This window comes from Heptranchias perlo, unplaced genomic scaffold (genome assembly GCF_035084215.1).
Source record: "Heptranchias perlo isolate sHepPer1 unplaced genomic scaffold, sHepPer1.hap1 HAP1_SCAFFOLD_332, whole genome shotgun sequence".
Lineage (NCBI taxonomy): Eukaryota > Metazoa > Chordata > Chondrichthyes > Hexanchiformes > Hexanchidae > Heptranchias > Heptranchias perlo.
In genome coordinates this window covers 165,816-181,189 of record NW_027139344.1, presented here as the reverse complement: position 1 = coordinate 181,189, position 15,374 = coordinate 165,816, and the positions used below count along the sequence as shown (strand labels likewise).

The window sequence follows — 15,374 nt, the reverse complement described above, 5'->3', positions numbered from 1 at the left end:
TGTCTCTTGAAAAAGCCCACTTGAATAGAAAAGCAAGTTGTGATGAGGACACAAAGTGTCTGCAAAGGGATATTGGCAGGTTAAGCAAATGGGCAAAAATTTGGCAGATGGAATATAATGTGGGAAAATGTGAAGTCATCCACTTTGGGAGGAAAAATAAAAAAGCAAAATATTATTTGAATGGAGAAATACCACAAAATGCTGCAGTACAGAGGGATCTGGGTGTTCTCGTACATGAAACACAAAAAGTCAATATACAGGTGCAGAGGTAATCCGGAAGGCAAACGGAATATTGGCCTTTATTTCTAAGGGGATGGAGTATAAAAGCAGGGAAGTCATGCTCCAACTGTACAGGGTGCTGGTGAGACCACACCTGGAGTGCTGCGTACAGTTCTGGTGCCCTTATTTAAGGAAGGACATACTTGCATTGGAGGCAGTTCAGAGAAGGTTCACTCGGTTGATTCTGGGTATGGAAGGGTTGTCTTTTGAGGAAAGATTGAACAGGTTGGGTCTGTACTCATTGGAGTTTAGAAGAATGAGAGGAGATCTTATTGAAACATATAAGATTCTGAGGGGACTCGATAGGGTAGATGCTGAGAGGATGTTACCCCTCATGGAGGAATCTAAAACGAGGGGGCATCGTCTTAGAATAAGCGGTCGCCTGTTTAAGATGGAAATGAGGAGGAATTTCTTCTCTCAGAGGGTCGTGAATCTTTGAAATTCTTTACCCCAAAAAGCTGTGGAGGCTGAGTCATTGAATACATTCAAGGCTGAGTTAGACAAACTTTTGATTAGCAAGGGAGTCAAAGGATATGGGGAAAGGGCGGGAAAGTGGAGTTGAGGTAAAAATCAGATCAGCCATGATCTCATTAAATGGCGGAGCAGGCTGGAGGGGCCGAATGGCCTACTCCTGCTTCTATCTCTTATGGATTTCTCAGTTTGGTTTGGAGACTCTTAAACATGGTGATTGGTTTCACTGCATCAAATACTCACCTGCCCAAGTAAACACATTGAAATGCCTCCCTCTCCTCTTGTTCCACACGGTGGAGATTATTCTTGTCTGGGTATCCAGCTGTATATTTTTTCCAGATAGTCCTTGACACAATGTGTCAGGAATGCTCACTAATATTTCACCTTAAATTCCTTATGTGTGTGTGTACACTGTTTCTCAGTTTTAAATTTCAGAAATGTTGACAAAATGGCCTCTGTACTTTGAATAAAACAAATTGCTGACAATACGCAGCAGAACTGACTCAGGATCCCACCCAAACCATTGATCCTCAGATGCTGACTGACCTGTGCGGAGCTCAGTTGGGACCATGTTCCATTCTGTGACGAGAGAGTTGTGGGACTTGCTGGGGCTCGGAGTTTGAGCTCATAGAATCATAGAATGGTAACAGCACAGAAGCAGGCCATTCGTCCCATCGAGCCGATGCCTGCTCTTTGTATGAGCAATCCAGTTAGTCCCATTCCCCTGCTTTTTCCCCATAGCCCTGCAAATTGTTCCCTCCCCCGGCACTCTCTCTCTCCGTTCCCTCCCCCTACACTCTCTCTCTCCGTTCCCTCCCCCGACACTCACTCTCACTCTCTCCGTTCCCTCCCCCTACACTCACTCTCACTCTCTCCGTTCCCTCCCCCTACACTCACTCTCACTCTCTCCGTTCCCTCCCCCTGCACTCACTCTCACTCTCTCCGTTCCCTCCCCCTGCACTCACTCTCTCCGTTCCCTCCCCCTGCACTCACTCTCTCCGTTCCCTCCCCCTACACTCACTCTCACTCTCTCCGTTCCCTCCCCCTGCACTCACTCTCACTCTCTCCGTTCCCTCCCCCTGCACTCACTCTCACTCTCTCCGTTCCCTCCCCCTGCACTCACTCTCACTCTCTCCGTTCCCTCCCCCTGCACTCACTCTCACTCTCTCCGTTCCCTCCCCCTGCACTCACTCTCACTCTCTCCGTTCCCTCCCCCTGCACTCACTCTCACTCTCTCCGTTCCCTCCCCCTGCACTCACTCTCACTCTCTCCGTTCCCTCCCCCTGCACTCACTCTCACTCTCTCCGTTCCCTCCCCCTGCACTCACTCTCACTCTCTCCGTTCCCTCCCCCTGCACTCACTCTCACTCTCTCCGTTCCCTCCCCCTACACTCACTCTCACTCTCTCCGTTCCCTCCCCCGACACTCTCTCTCTCCGTTCCCTGCCCCTGCTCTCTCTCCGTTCCCTGCCCCTGCTCTCTCTCCGTTCCCTGCCCCTGCTCTCTCTCCGTTCCCTGCCCCTGCTCTCTCTCCGTTCCCTGCCCTTGCTCTCTCTCCGTTCCCTGCCCCTGCTCTCTCTCCGTTCCCTGCCCCTGCTCTCTCACCGTTCCCTGCCCCTGCTCTCTCTCACCGTTCCCTCCCCCAACACTCACTCTCACCGTTCCCTCCCCCAACACTCACTCTCACCGTTCCCTCCCCCTACACTCACTCTCTCCGTTCCCTCCCCCTGCACTCTCTCCGTTCCCTCCCCCTGCACTCTCTCCGTTCCCTCCCCCTGCACACTCTCTCTCCATTTCCTCCCCCTGCTCTCTCTCTCTCTCCATTCCCTCCCCCGCCTCTCTCTCTCTCCATTCCCTCCCCCGACTCACTCTCTCTCTCCATTCCCTCCCCCGACTCACTCTCTCTCTCCATTCCCTCCCCCGACTCTCTCTCTCTCCATTCCCTCCCCCGACTCTCTCTCTCTCCATTCCCTCCCCCGACTCTCTCTCTCTCCATTCCCTCCCCCAACACACTCTCTCTCTCTCCATTCCCTCCCCCCGCTCTCTCTCTCTCCATTCCCTCCCCCTACTCTCGCTCTCTCTCCATTCCCTCCCCCTACACTCTCTCTCTCTCCATTCCCTCCCCCTACACTCTCTCTCTCTCTCTCCATTCCCTCCCCCTACACTCTCTCTCTCCATTCCCTCCCCCTACACTCTCTCTCTCTCCATTCCCTCCCCCTACACTCTCTCTCTCTCTCCATTCCCTCCCCCTACACTCTCTCTCTCTCTCCATTCCCTCCCCCTACACTCTCTCTCTCTCTCCATTCCCTCCCCCCGCTCTCTCTCTCTCCATTCCCTCCCCCCGCTCTCTCTCTCCATTCCCTCCCCCTGCTCTCTCTCTCTCTCTCCATTCCCTCCCCCTACACTCTCTCTCTCTCCATTCCCTCCCCCGACACTCTCTCTCTCTCTCTCCATTCCCTCCCCCTACACTCTCTCTCTCTCCATTCCCTCCCCCTACACTCTCTCTCTCTCCATTCCCTCCCCCTACACACTCTCTCTCTCCATTCCCTCCCCCGACACTCTCTCTCTCTCTCCATTCCCTCCCCCTACACTCTCTCTCTCTCCATTCCCTCCCCCTACACTCTCTCTCTCTCTCTCTCCATTCCCTCCCCCTGCACTCTCTCTCTCTCCATTCCCTCCCCCTACACTCTCTCTCTCTCCATTCCCTCTCCCTACACTCTCTCTCTCTCTCCATTCCCTCCCCCTACACTCTCTCTCTCTCCATTCCCTCCCCCTACACTCTCTCTCTCTCCATTCCCTCCCCCTACACTCTCTCTCTCTCCATTCCCTCCCCCGACACTCTCTCTCTCTCTCCATTCCCTCCCCCTACACTCTCTCTCTCTCTCCATTCCCTCCCCCTGCACTCTCTCTCTCTCCATTCCCTCCCCCTACACTCTCTCTCTCTCCATTCCCTCCCCCTACACTCTCTCTCTCCATTCCCTCCCCCTACACTCTCTCTCTCTCCATTCCCTCCCCCTACACTCTCTCTCTCCATTCCCTCCCCCTACACTCTCTCTCTCTCCATTCCCTCCCCCTACACTCTCTCTCTCTCTCTCCATTCCCTCCCCCTACACTCTCTCTCTCTCCATTCCCTCCCCCTACACTCTCTCTCTCCATGGTTGGGGATCAATGATCTTCAGCGCTGCGGGGCTCGGGGCTTTCAATAAAAACACAACCCGGGGCCGCGCTCACTGAAGGGCAGCGCGGTGCGCAGGCGCGGCCGGCCGGGGGGAGCCCCGCGCATGCGCGTCAGTCAGAGAGGCGGTTCCCGAGATTCAAAGAGCAACTGTCGCCCTCGAGAGGAGGAAATGGCGGGCGGGCCCGGCCCGGACAGTCCGTGTGGGAACGGCGGGGTTTAGAGACGATCCCGGGCCCGGCCCGGACAGTCCGTGTGGGAACGGCGGGGTTTAGAGACGATCCCGGGCCCGGCCCGGACAGTCCGTGTGGGAACGGCGGGGTTTAGAGACGATCCCGGGCCCGGCCCGGACAGTCCGTGTGGGAACGGCGGGGTTTAGAGACGATCCCGGGCCCGGCCCGGACAGTCCGTGTGGGAACGGCGGGGTTTAGAGACGATCCCGGGCCCGGCCCGGACAGTCCGTGTGGGAACGGCGGGGTTTGGAGACGATCCCGGGCCCGGCCCGGACAGTCCGTGTGGGAACGGCGGGGTTTAGAGACGATCCCGGGCCCGGCAGGTCTGCCGCCAGTTCCAGGTGTTGCCGTTTTCACTCAGTGCCGGTGAGCGATTGGGCTTCAGCTTCCCGGCTCCAACATGTGGGACTGGCTGAGCTCGGGGGGGAAATGAGCCCATCAGACAAGATGGGAGTCGCCACCTTCACCTTGTCGCTGCTGATGGAGATCCGCACAGCCTGTCCGCACCTCCCGCACACAGTCACGGCTCTTCTCCATTCTCAGGGCAGAGAAACTCAGGGCGGACTCACCTCCTCGGCCTTTAAATACAAAACACCGGCATTTCAAAATCTAATCCGAGAAAAGCCGTGTCCACAACTGGCAACAACTGGAGAAACCTCAAACACACAGAAACGCTGCAAATTCACAGCAAGACTTGCATCGATACGGTGCCTGTCTGTGTGTCTCAAAGTGCTTCACCTACAATCAATTACTGTGGAAGCAATGACTTGTCACAAACAGCCACCACCTTGTGCACAGCAAGATCCCATAACCAGCATTCAGATCAATGACCAATCATTTCCTGGTGTTGCTAGAGGGAGGGATGTTATTCGGGACACAAAACGTTCCCGCTCTTCAAATAATGCCCTGGGATCTTTACCATCCACCTGAACAGGCCGGCAGGGCCGCAGTTTAAAGCATCATCTGAGGGAAGGCACCTCCATAATGGAAATTGGAGAGGAACTGGCCATAATCTTCCAAACATCCGTAGATACAGGGGTGGTGCCAGAGGACTGGAGAATTGCAAATGTTCCACCCTTGTTCAAAAATGGGTGTAAGGGTAAACCCAGCAGCTGCAGGCCAGTCAGTTTAACCTCAGTGGTGGGGAAACTTTTAGAAACGATAATCCGGGACAGAATTAACAGTCACTTGGACGCGTGTGGATTGTTTAGGGAAAGCCAGCATGGATTTGTTCAAGGTAAATCATGTTTAAGTAACCTGATAGAGTTTTTTGATGAGGTAACAGAGAGGGTAGATGAGGGCAATGCTGTTGATGTGGTGTATACGGACTTTCAAAAGGCGTTTGATAAAGTGCTGCATAACAGGCGTGCTTTTAAGATGATGGCAGTAGCAACACTGATACAAAATTGGGTAAGTGACAGGAAACAGAGAGTAGTGGTGAACGGTTGTTTTTTGGACTGGAGGGAGGTGTACAGTGGTGTTCCCCAGGGGTTGGTGCTGGGACCACTGCTTTTCTTGATATATATTAATGGCTTGGACCTGGGAGTACAGGACACAATTTCAAAATTTGCAGATGACACAAAACTTGAAGGGTAGTGAAGTGAGGAGGATAGTGATAGACTTCAAAAGGATATAGACAGGCTGGTGGCATGGGCAGACACGTGGCAGATGAAATTTAACACAGAAAAATGTGGTGATACATTTCGGTAGGAAGAACGAGGAGAGGCAATATAATCTAGAGGGCACAACTCTAAAAGGGGTACAGGAACAAGAGATCTGGGGGTGTATGTGCACAAATCGTTGAAGGTGGCAGAGCAGGTTGAGAAAGTGGTTTAAAAAGCATACGGGATCCTGGGCTTTATAAATAGAGGCATAGAGTACAAAAGTATGGAAGTCATGAACCTTTATAAAACACTGGTTCGGCCACAACTGGAGGATTGAGTCCAGTTCTGGGCACTGCACTTCAGGAAAGATGCGAAGGCCTTAGAGAGGGTGCAGAAGGGATTTACTGGAATGATTCCAGGGATGAGGGACTTTAGTTATGTGGATAGACTGGAGAAGCTGGGCTTGTTCTCCTTGGAACAGAGGCGGTTGTGTGGAGATTTGATAGAGGTATTCAAAATCATGAAGGATCCAGACAGAGCAGATAGAGAGAAACTGTTCCCCCTAAAGGGAATTAGGGGTTATGGGGAGCGGGCAGGAAATTGGACATGAAGCTGAGTTCGGATCGGTCAATGCCCTGTGGGTGGCGGAGAGGGCCCAGGGGCTATGTGGCCGGGTCCTGCTCCGACTTCTTGTGTTCTTTAGATTTGTGGTTGGGATCAGATCAGCCATGATCTTATTGAATGGCGGAGCAGGCTCGAGGGGCCGATTGGCCTACTCCTGCTCCAATTTCTTATGTTCTTATGTTCTTATTGGAGGATGGGTCAAGAACCAGAGGACACAGATTTAAGCTGATTGGCAAAAGAACCAAAGGTGACATGAGGAAAAACTTATTTACACAGCGAGTGGTCAGGATCTGGAATGCACTGCCCGAGGGGGTGGTGGAGGCAGATTCAATCATGGCTTTCAAAAGGGAACTGGGTAAGTACTTGAAAGGAAAAAAATTAGAGGGCTATGGGGATAGGGCTGGGGAGTGGGACTACCTGGATTGCTCTTAGATAGAGCCAGCACAGACTCGATGGGCCGAATGGACTCCATCCTTTTACCTCCATGGACTCCATCTGCAATAACCTTTCTATGATTCCATGGTCACCTGGGACACTGATTGTAGACCGCAATTGGTGGGGCAATTTTCCTATTTATACCTCACACACTCAGTCACTTCCTCGTGTCCAATGAAGTAAAACATCCCATAATATTACCATTTCATGTTGGTCGTGAGCCCTGGAGGAACCTTACTGTCCAATAAACTAAAAATCGTTACCCCATAAACCATAGATTAAAAGTTCCCAGTCTGGTCCAATCTATCAATACATTGACTTAGTTTAGGACAGATGTGTTACCCCCCTGGGCAGTCCCAGAAGCTCTCAGCGATGCCCAGGAGACCCCGGGGGTGGAATTAGTCTCTGGTGTTAGTGCAACACGGGCGATAGTGAATGGACAGCCCATTTTACACCCCACACGATTTTCCTTTCCACTGAAGTCAGTGTAACTCGGGCTGTCGATTCACCATCGCTGTTTTGAGCTACGGCCAAAGAACAATTTCAACCCCAGCCTCAGATTTTCAGAGCAGCTCTTAAAAGGGACCGTGACCTGTCACTACTATCATTCACTACTGAGATTAATACAGTCACACCTGTCACTACTATCATTCACCACTGAGATTAATACAGTCACACCTGCCACGACTATCATTCACTACTGAGATTAATACACTCACACCTGTCACTACTGAGATTAATGCAGTCACACCTGCCACTACTATCATTCACCACTGAGATTAATACATTCACACCTGTCACGACTATCATTCACGACTGAGATTAATACACTCACACCTGTCACTACTGAGATTAATACAGTCACACCTGTCACTACTATCATTCACTACTGAGATTAATACAAATGTAAGGAATCTTGCAACACCAGGTTATAGTCCAAAAATTTTATTTGAAAATCACAAGCTTTCAGAGATTATCTCCTTCGTCAGGTGAGTGGTTAGGGTGGAAGCTGGAAAAGTGGAGCATCGTGAGGTTGTCCGTGGGCTTGCGGTAGAGTGAGGTGCTGAGGTGCCCGTCTTTGATGGAGATTTGTGTGTCCAAGAAAGAAACCGATTCTGAGGAGTAGTCCATGGTGAGTTCGATGGTGGGATAGAACTTGTTGATGTTATCGTGTAGTCTCGTCAGTGATTATTCGCCGTGTGTCCATAGGACCCGAACCTCGTCAAAGAGGCCATCCCCTATGGACAGGCCCTGCGAATACACAGGATCTGCTCAGACGAGGAGGAACGCGATGGACACCTACAGACGCTGAAAGACGCCCTTGTAAGAACGGGATATGACGCTCGACTTGTCGATCGGCAGTTCCGACGGGCCACAGCGAAGAATCGCATGGACCTCCTCAGAAGACAAACACGGGACGCAACCAACAGAGTACCCTTCGTCGTCCAGTACTTCCCCGGAGCGGAGAAACTACGCCATGTTCTCCGCAGCCTTCAACATGTCATCGATGACGACGAACACCTCGCTAAGGTCATCCCCATGCCTCCACTGCTCGCCTTCAAACAGCCACCCAACCTCAAACAGACCATCGTTCGCAGCAAATTACCCAGCTTTCAGGAGAACAGCGTCCACGACACCACACAACCCTGCCACGGCAACCTCTGCAAGACATGCCAGATCATCGACACAGATACCACCATCACACGAGAGGACACCACCCACCAGATACGTGGTTCATACTCCTGTGACTCGGCCAACGTTGTCTACCTCATACGTTGCAGGAAAGGATGCCCCGGAGCATTGTACATTGGCGAGACCATGCAGACACTGCGACAACGGATGAACGGACACCGCGCAACAATCGCCAGACAGGAGGGTTCCCTCCCAGTCGGAGAACACTTCAGCAGTCAAGGACATTCAGCCACCGATCTTTGGGTAAGCATTCTCCAAGGCGGCCTTCGAGACACACGACAACGCAAAATCGTCGAGCAGAAACTGATAGCCAAGTTCCGCACCCATGAGGACGGCCTCAACCGGGATCTTGGGTTCATGTCACGCTACACGTAACCCCACCAGCAGGAAAAAAAGTTATCTGTTTTTAATACAACTGGACATTCTCTCTCTCTCTCTCTGCCTTTCAGGTCTCTTTCTCTCTTTGTCTGTGTAATTTGACCCATTGTGTATTCAGTATACTGGGACCTACTGTTTTCCGTGGCTAACCTGTCTGAACACCAACGACACCTTTGATTGGTGTGGTGGTGTCCCAGCCGAATATAAGATATGCGATTTGAGGACCTCTCATTCACTCACTCACCTGACGAAGGAGATAATCTCCGAAAGCTTGTGATTTTCAAATAAAACTGTTGGACTATAACCTGGTGTTGTAAGATTCCTTACATTTGTCCACCCCAGTCCATCACCGTGCATCTCCACATCGAGGTTAATACAGTCACACCTGCCACTACTAGCATTCACTACTGTGATTAATGCAATTGTGCCTGCCACGACCATGATTCATGAGTGAGATTAATGCATTTTCACCTGCCATTACTACCATTCATGACAATTATGGAACTAAAGTAGTAAAATTCAACAACTGAAGTAGACAATCAATTGTAACACCACGAATTACAAGCAAACTCACCTAAAGTTACTATTTTTAGCGATAGTGACCGACCCTTACAAAGAAAAGCACAAAGACCCCACGGATCCTTAAAAACAGCAAAGCTCTGAGCTCCTGACATCATCAGAGGGGCAGACCCGGGAGTGATGTCATCCGAGTCTCAGATTAATTTAACAGTTTTAGGGAATTATTCCCACAATAAAATGCTGGAAACACGGGTTCAGTGAATGTGGTTTGAAATGTGTGTAAATGTCTCAGCGAGTCAGTGACCCGGTGAAATGACAGAGTCCCGGCCTCGTAGTCCAACTGAACTCGGATCCTGCTGTTAGACGGGATTAGTGGGAGGTCAGTGAACTTGGAATTGTGCCAGGCATCGAAATAATCACCAAAATAAAACTCCAAACACCAGGATTTACTGTTGTCCCCAAGCTCAGACTTGTTCCCCTCCCTCTCTACACTCCCACACACTATCCCTATTCCCCAGTATTCCCCATCAGTCTCCACATCCCAGGAATGGGATCCTGAGGAGAAACTTTGGGAGCAAAGGACTTGAGGACGGTGTTTAAACCTCTCTGGGTGAGGTGGGTAGGGCTGTTTCTGTTCAGTCCATGTTACTGATCTCAGATCATCAGACAGAACCAAGTTCCAGTTTACTGTCTTTGGATCCAGGCTCATCGGTGACCTTTGCCCTAGAGAGGAGAGAAGAGATTGGTCAGACAGGGTTATTCCACTCAGATCAATGATTGACAGCTGCAGGGTGGGAGTGTCAGTATTTCCCAGACAGTGTCAGCCCCATATTACCTCTTAGACTGGATTCATCCCATGTTAAATCAATGGCCTTCAATCAGAATCCCTGTTAAATAGCAGTGTGTGGGTCCCAGTGCTGCACACTCAGTGCAAACACTGCAGTGGAGACACACAGTAGCAGTCAGTTTAATCACACAAGCCCCTGGCACTGTGCTCACGTTCTCCCAGACACAATGGAGGGGATTCACCGGCAAACAACACATCCCACAGACTCACAGTTCCAGCCCCACAATCTCAGCACCGGCTGTACTGGGAACACACAGCTCACAGGAGTGTGCCCTGGGCTCTCTCCCTCCTGTTACTGTCCTATCCTGAACACAGGAGTGTGCCCTGGGCTCTCTCCCTCCTGTTACTGTCCCATCCTGAATACAGGAGTGTGCCCTGGGCTCTCTCCCTCCTGTTACTGTTCCATCCTGAATACAGCAGTGTGCCCTGGGCTCTCTCCCTCCTGTTACTGTTCCATCCTGAATACAGGAGTGTGCCCTGGGCTCTCTCCCTCCTGTTACTGTTCCATCCTGCCCACAGCTTGATTAAAGCCTCCATCAGTTTACAAACAGTACCGCGGATTCACCTGTGAATTCGGATGAATCTAATGTCCCTTCGGTTAGTCCCTGTTCACTGTGAGTTCCCCAGGACCCCCCTCCAGCCCTGAATCTGAGACTGTGACGGGGCGTGTGTGTCTGTGTGAGTCTCTGTGACGGGGCGTGTGTGTCTGTGTGAGTCTCTGTGACGGGGCGTGTGTGTCTGTGTGAGTCTCTGTGACGGGGCGTGTGTGTCTGTGTGAGTCTCTGTGACGGGGCGTGTGTGTCTGTGTGAGTCTCTGTGACGGGGCGTGTGTGTCTGTGTCTTTGTAAGTTCCTGAATTATTTTGGATATTCCCAGCTGTCTGAACACAACTAACCCGACCTGCTCTCTGTCCCTTATATTGGAGAAAAGCTGCACGTTCTCACCAATGATTCCCAATATGTCTGAGTGATACTTTCCCGATCCATTCAGCCTCTTCTGGATAAGTTGAGATATATTGGACAGGTTCAGGGTGAGCGCTGGAACATCTGGGTCTGTGACTCTCTGAGTCTCAGTCACTCTGGAATGAAAGAGGAGAGAATGTTTTTATCTGTGGGGACATTTCAGATCAGAAACCCAAAGGGGAACGAGTGATCAGTGCAACAACCTGCACCCCTTCTAATGCTCGTACTGAGACCCCGCAGCAACCCGTCCTGAAAATGGCAGAATCCCGGGATTTGCAGTCTCCCTGCATTCACACTGATCTCCACAGATGCAGTGGGATCCTGGTTTGCTGCCACTTCAGCTCAGTTTGTGATTTTCAAAGCCGTCTGTGTTCAGTTCAGTTTCTCTGTACTGGAGCCCTCATCTTTCCATTTCCAGGGACCTGGGATCGGTGGGATTCCCTCACAGAGGCCATGATTTTAATCTGCCTGTGGGATGGCAGCGGGGGGTCAAGGGGCCCGCGGGAAACCCTGAAAATTAATCCCCACCTTTCCCCACACGATCGCGACTTAATCGATGGCCCTTAACGTTGGTTGTGGGTTTGCCGTCTGAAAGCTGCGCAGCGGGCGGACTGCGCACCCACATGACCTGCTGTCAGTTGGAGTGTCCGTATTTAAAGGGCCATTGATGCAATGACTTTTGCTGCACAAAGGAACAACCAGGCAGAATGGAGCAGCAGAGGGACAAGGCAGCTCCACGATTTAGTGACTCCTCACTTGAGGTGCTGCTGGCCGGGGAGAGGAGGAGGAGGGAAATATTTTACCCGGCGGACAGGAGGAAGTGGCCTGCCTCTGCCACCAAGAAGGCCTGGCTCGAGGTGGCTGAGGAGGTGACCAGCAGGAGCAACATCTCCCGCACTTGGGTGCAGTTCAGGAAGCGTTTCAATGACCTAACCAGGTCAGCAAAAGTGAGTCCACTTCCTGATTCTCCTGCAATCCGTGGTGCACATCACTCCCCCACCCTCACCCCCTCTCACTCTGCACTGCCATCACATCACTCCTCACACCCACTTAAGGCTCATCCTCAACTTACCTTCACTTCCTCAGCACTTCCTCACCTCCCCATTAGTCCCCCCACCACGACCACTCGGCCCAATCCTCATCCAATGTGATGTCTCTGTCTGATACTCACCCTCTGATGCACCTCTTTCACGGTCAGCCTCACCCAAAGCAATGCATTCATTGGCTGACCACTTCACCCTCACTCACTCACACGTCTGTACTTTCTCCCCTCATAGGAGAAGAGCTCAAAATACACGGGAGAGGGTGAGGACTGGAGGGGGGGCACAACTAATAGTGGTCCTTACAGAGGTGGAGGAGGAGGCCCCGCAGATCAGACGCACCCTCGAGTGCCTGTCCATTGGGGACGGCGAGACTGGCCCCCCACAAACATCTGGTGACACAACTTTAACATTCATCACACACAACATGAATTGATGTTAACAATGATTGGCATGTTGAACACCTCAGTGTGCTCATCGCAACATGACACATCTGTGATGATGCTTAATATTGCCTTCTGTTCTCTCACAGGCCCTTCAGCGACTGCAGTGACGGCAGAGGGCGATTCCTCAGAGGAGCTCCCGGCCTCTGAGGGTGCACCGTCACATCTTAGTGAGCCATCCACCAGCGCAGATACTCACACCTCGATGGGTCCAAGTAGTGAGTTCGTTGGGTTGGCACCTGGTGAGTAACCACACACAAGTGAGCACGAGCAGGCACTGGTGGCAGAGGCAGCTGTGGAGAGTCTGTGTCGGTGGGAGCACTCCTCTCCAGGCTCTGCTCAGCTGGACGCAGATGCTGAACCCCGGGGACCATCCTTTAAAAAGAGAATGATCGAGGGACAGCAGCACATTTACGAGGTACTGGAACAGGTGCCACGCACACTCTCCACAATAGCGGAGAGGATGGAGGAGTCCAACTCCTGCATTAGTGGAATGGTGGCACAGATACAGGAGGGAATCTCTGAGATACTGTCACAGGTAAGTGCGGGAATATCTGAGATAGTGTCACAGGTAAGTGCGGGAATATCTGAGATAGTGTCACAGGGACAGTGAGGGAATATCTGAGACAGTGTCACAGGTACGTGCGGGAATATCTGAGATAGTGTCACAGGTAAGTGCAGGAACGTCTGCGATGGAGAGAAGGCGAGCCTCCTTTGAGCTTCAAGCACGGCTCACAAATGAGTCCATTCAGGCCCTGACAATGGGCTTTCGGACTCTGGATGCCAACATGTCTGCCACCTTAAACAGGCAGACAGAAAGTTTAGAAGTGGCCTTACCAGGCATCACACATGTCCTCCAAACTGTTGTCAGCAGGGTGGTAGGAGTGATGTGGCCCTGACCCAGGAGAGGGATGTTGGCAAAAGGGGACATGGAAGTGGGGACACCACTCAAAGCGTTCCCATGTCTCACCCTTTGCCCCCCTCTCAACCAGTACCCACAATGCTGCCTCCTCTCCAGGTGGCCGAGTCTGCCCCTGCACAGGTGCAGGTGGAGCAGTCTTTGGAGGGCCCTCATGGGCTCCAAAACCCAGAGAGCGTCGGCCGAGAGCATCTTAACAGTCAGGGTATGAATCTGAGCAACCTGCCACGACCTCTGTTACAGCCACAGGGGATGCACCAGGTAGAAGTAGGAGGAAGAGGAAGGTGAAGGTTTTGTGATCACCGGGGGTTTGCACAAGAGTGTCTGACAGACTGTCAGGTTTATCATTTATATTTGGTTTTTGTTAAATTCACATTAAGTGTTATCATTCTCACCACTACTGCCACATCTTGCCCATTCTTGAGTCCCTTTTGTGATCGGGCCCTTTCATGTGCTTCATCATGAACGGTGAGACTTGATGCCACCCAGTGGGTGCGTTTACAGTGGGTGTATGTGTGGTTGTTGGACTGTTTTGTGTGGGCCGGGGGTGCTGGTGTTGGTGGTGCTCGTTCCAGGTGGTCTGAGGACTGGACTATCCTCACTTTGCAAATGTCCTTCGGAGAATCGGTCAAATATCAGTGACTCCTTGGCCTCACGAGCAGCCACCCTCCTCGTCCTCATCCTCGTCCTCCTGCCCCTCCTCCTCAATGTTGATGGCTGGGGCCTCATCCACTGGTAATCCTCTCTGTTGCGCGATGTTGTGCAGGACACAACAGACGACTATAATTCTCCCCACTCTCGCTGGTGCGTATTGAAGCTCTCCCCCAGATCGACCCAGGCACCTGAAGCCCATCACATCGCATGTTCAATGACAGACCTGGTGGTGATGTGACTGTCGTTGTACTGACTCTGTGCCTCGCTGATGGGGTTTCTCACAGGTATCATGAGCCACGTCTGCAGGAGGTTTCCCTTGTCTCCGAGGAGACTGCCCTTAAGTCTGTTTGGTGCGTGGAAGAGGGCCGGGATGTTGGATTCCCGCAGAATGAAGGAATCGTGGCAGCTGCCAGGGAATCTGGTGCACACGTGAAGAAATCTTTTCTGGTGATCACAAACGAGCTGCGTGTTGAGGGAGTGATATCCCTTTCTGTTGGTGAACAGTCCTGGCTCGTGTGGAGGTGCTCGGATTTCTACGTGTGTGCAATCTATTGCACCCTGTACCCGTGGGAAGCCAGCACAGTGAGTGGAAACCCACTGCCCTCTCCGTCTGGCTGAGATCGTCCATGGGGAAGTTGATGTGGTGAGACACCCTGCAAAACAAACCATCGGAGACCTGTCTTATACACTTGTGGGCAGATGAATGAGAGACCCCGGTGATGTCACCGGTGACACCCTGGAAGGATCCGGAGGTGAAGGAGTTAAGGGCAGTGGTGACTTTAACTGAGACGGGCAATGCGATGCCACCAGGCCCAGCCGGGAGCAGCTCTGCATGAAGGAGGCTGCAGATGTCTGCGACCACCTGGTGACTCACTCTCAGCCTCCGTATGCACTGCTCCTCAGAGAGGTCCAGGAAGCTCAGCCTCGGTCTGTAGACCCTCTCACGAGGGTAGTGCCTCCTGCGATGTCAGTCCCTCTGTTGTTCCCCTCTCTGCTCTTGTGCTGGTCCCTGTGACGTACCTCTGTCTTGTGGAGCTGCAAGTGGTGGATCTGCAGGCCGTGCCTGGCGAGGATGGTGATGTGCCCCCTCCTCAGATATAC

General features: G+C 52.1%; 1 protein-coding gene across 1 annotated transcript in view; it reads right to left on the bottom strand.

The window, feature by feature from the left end:
- Positions 1–7,748: 7,748 nt before the first annotated feature.
- The window catches only part of LOC137311389 (E3 ubiquitin/ISG15 ligase TRIM25-like), a 51,261-nt gene continuing 43,635 nt past the window's right edge, over positions 7,749–15,374 (bottom strand). Inside the window, exon 6 of the mRNA XM_067978630.1 lies at positions 7,749–10,131. Coding sequence (XP_067834731.1) covers positions 9,608–10,131 — 524 coding nt within the window. The 3' untranslated portion in view covers positions 7,749–9,607. The remainder of the gene's footprint in view (positions 10,132–15,374) is intronic.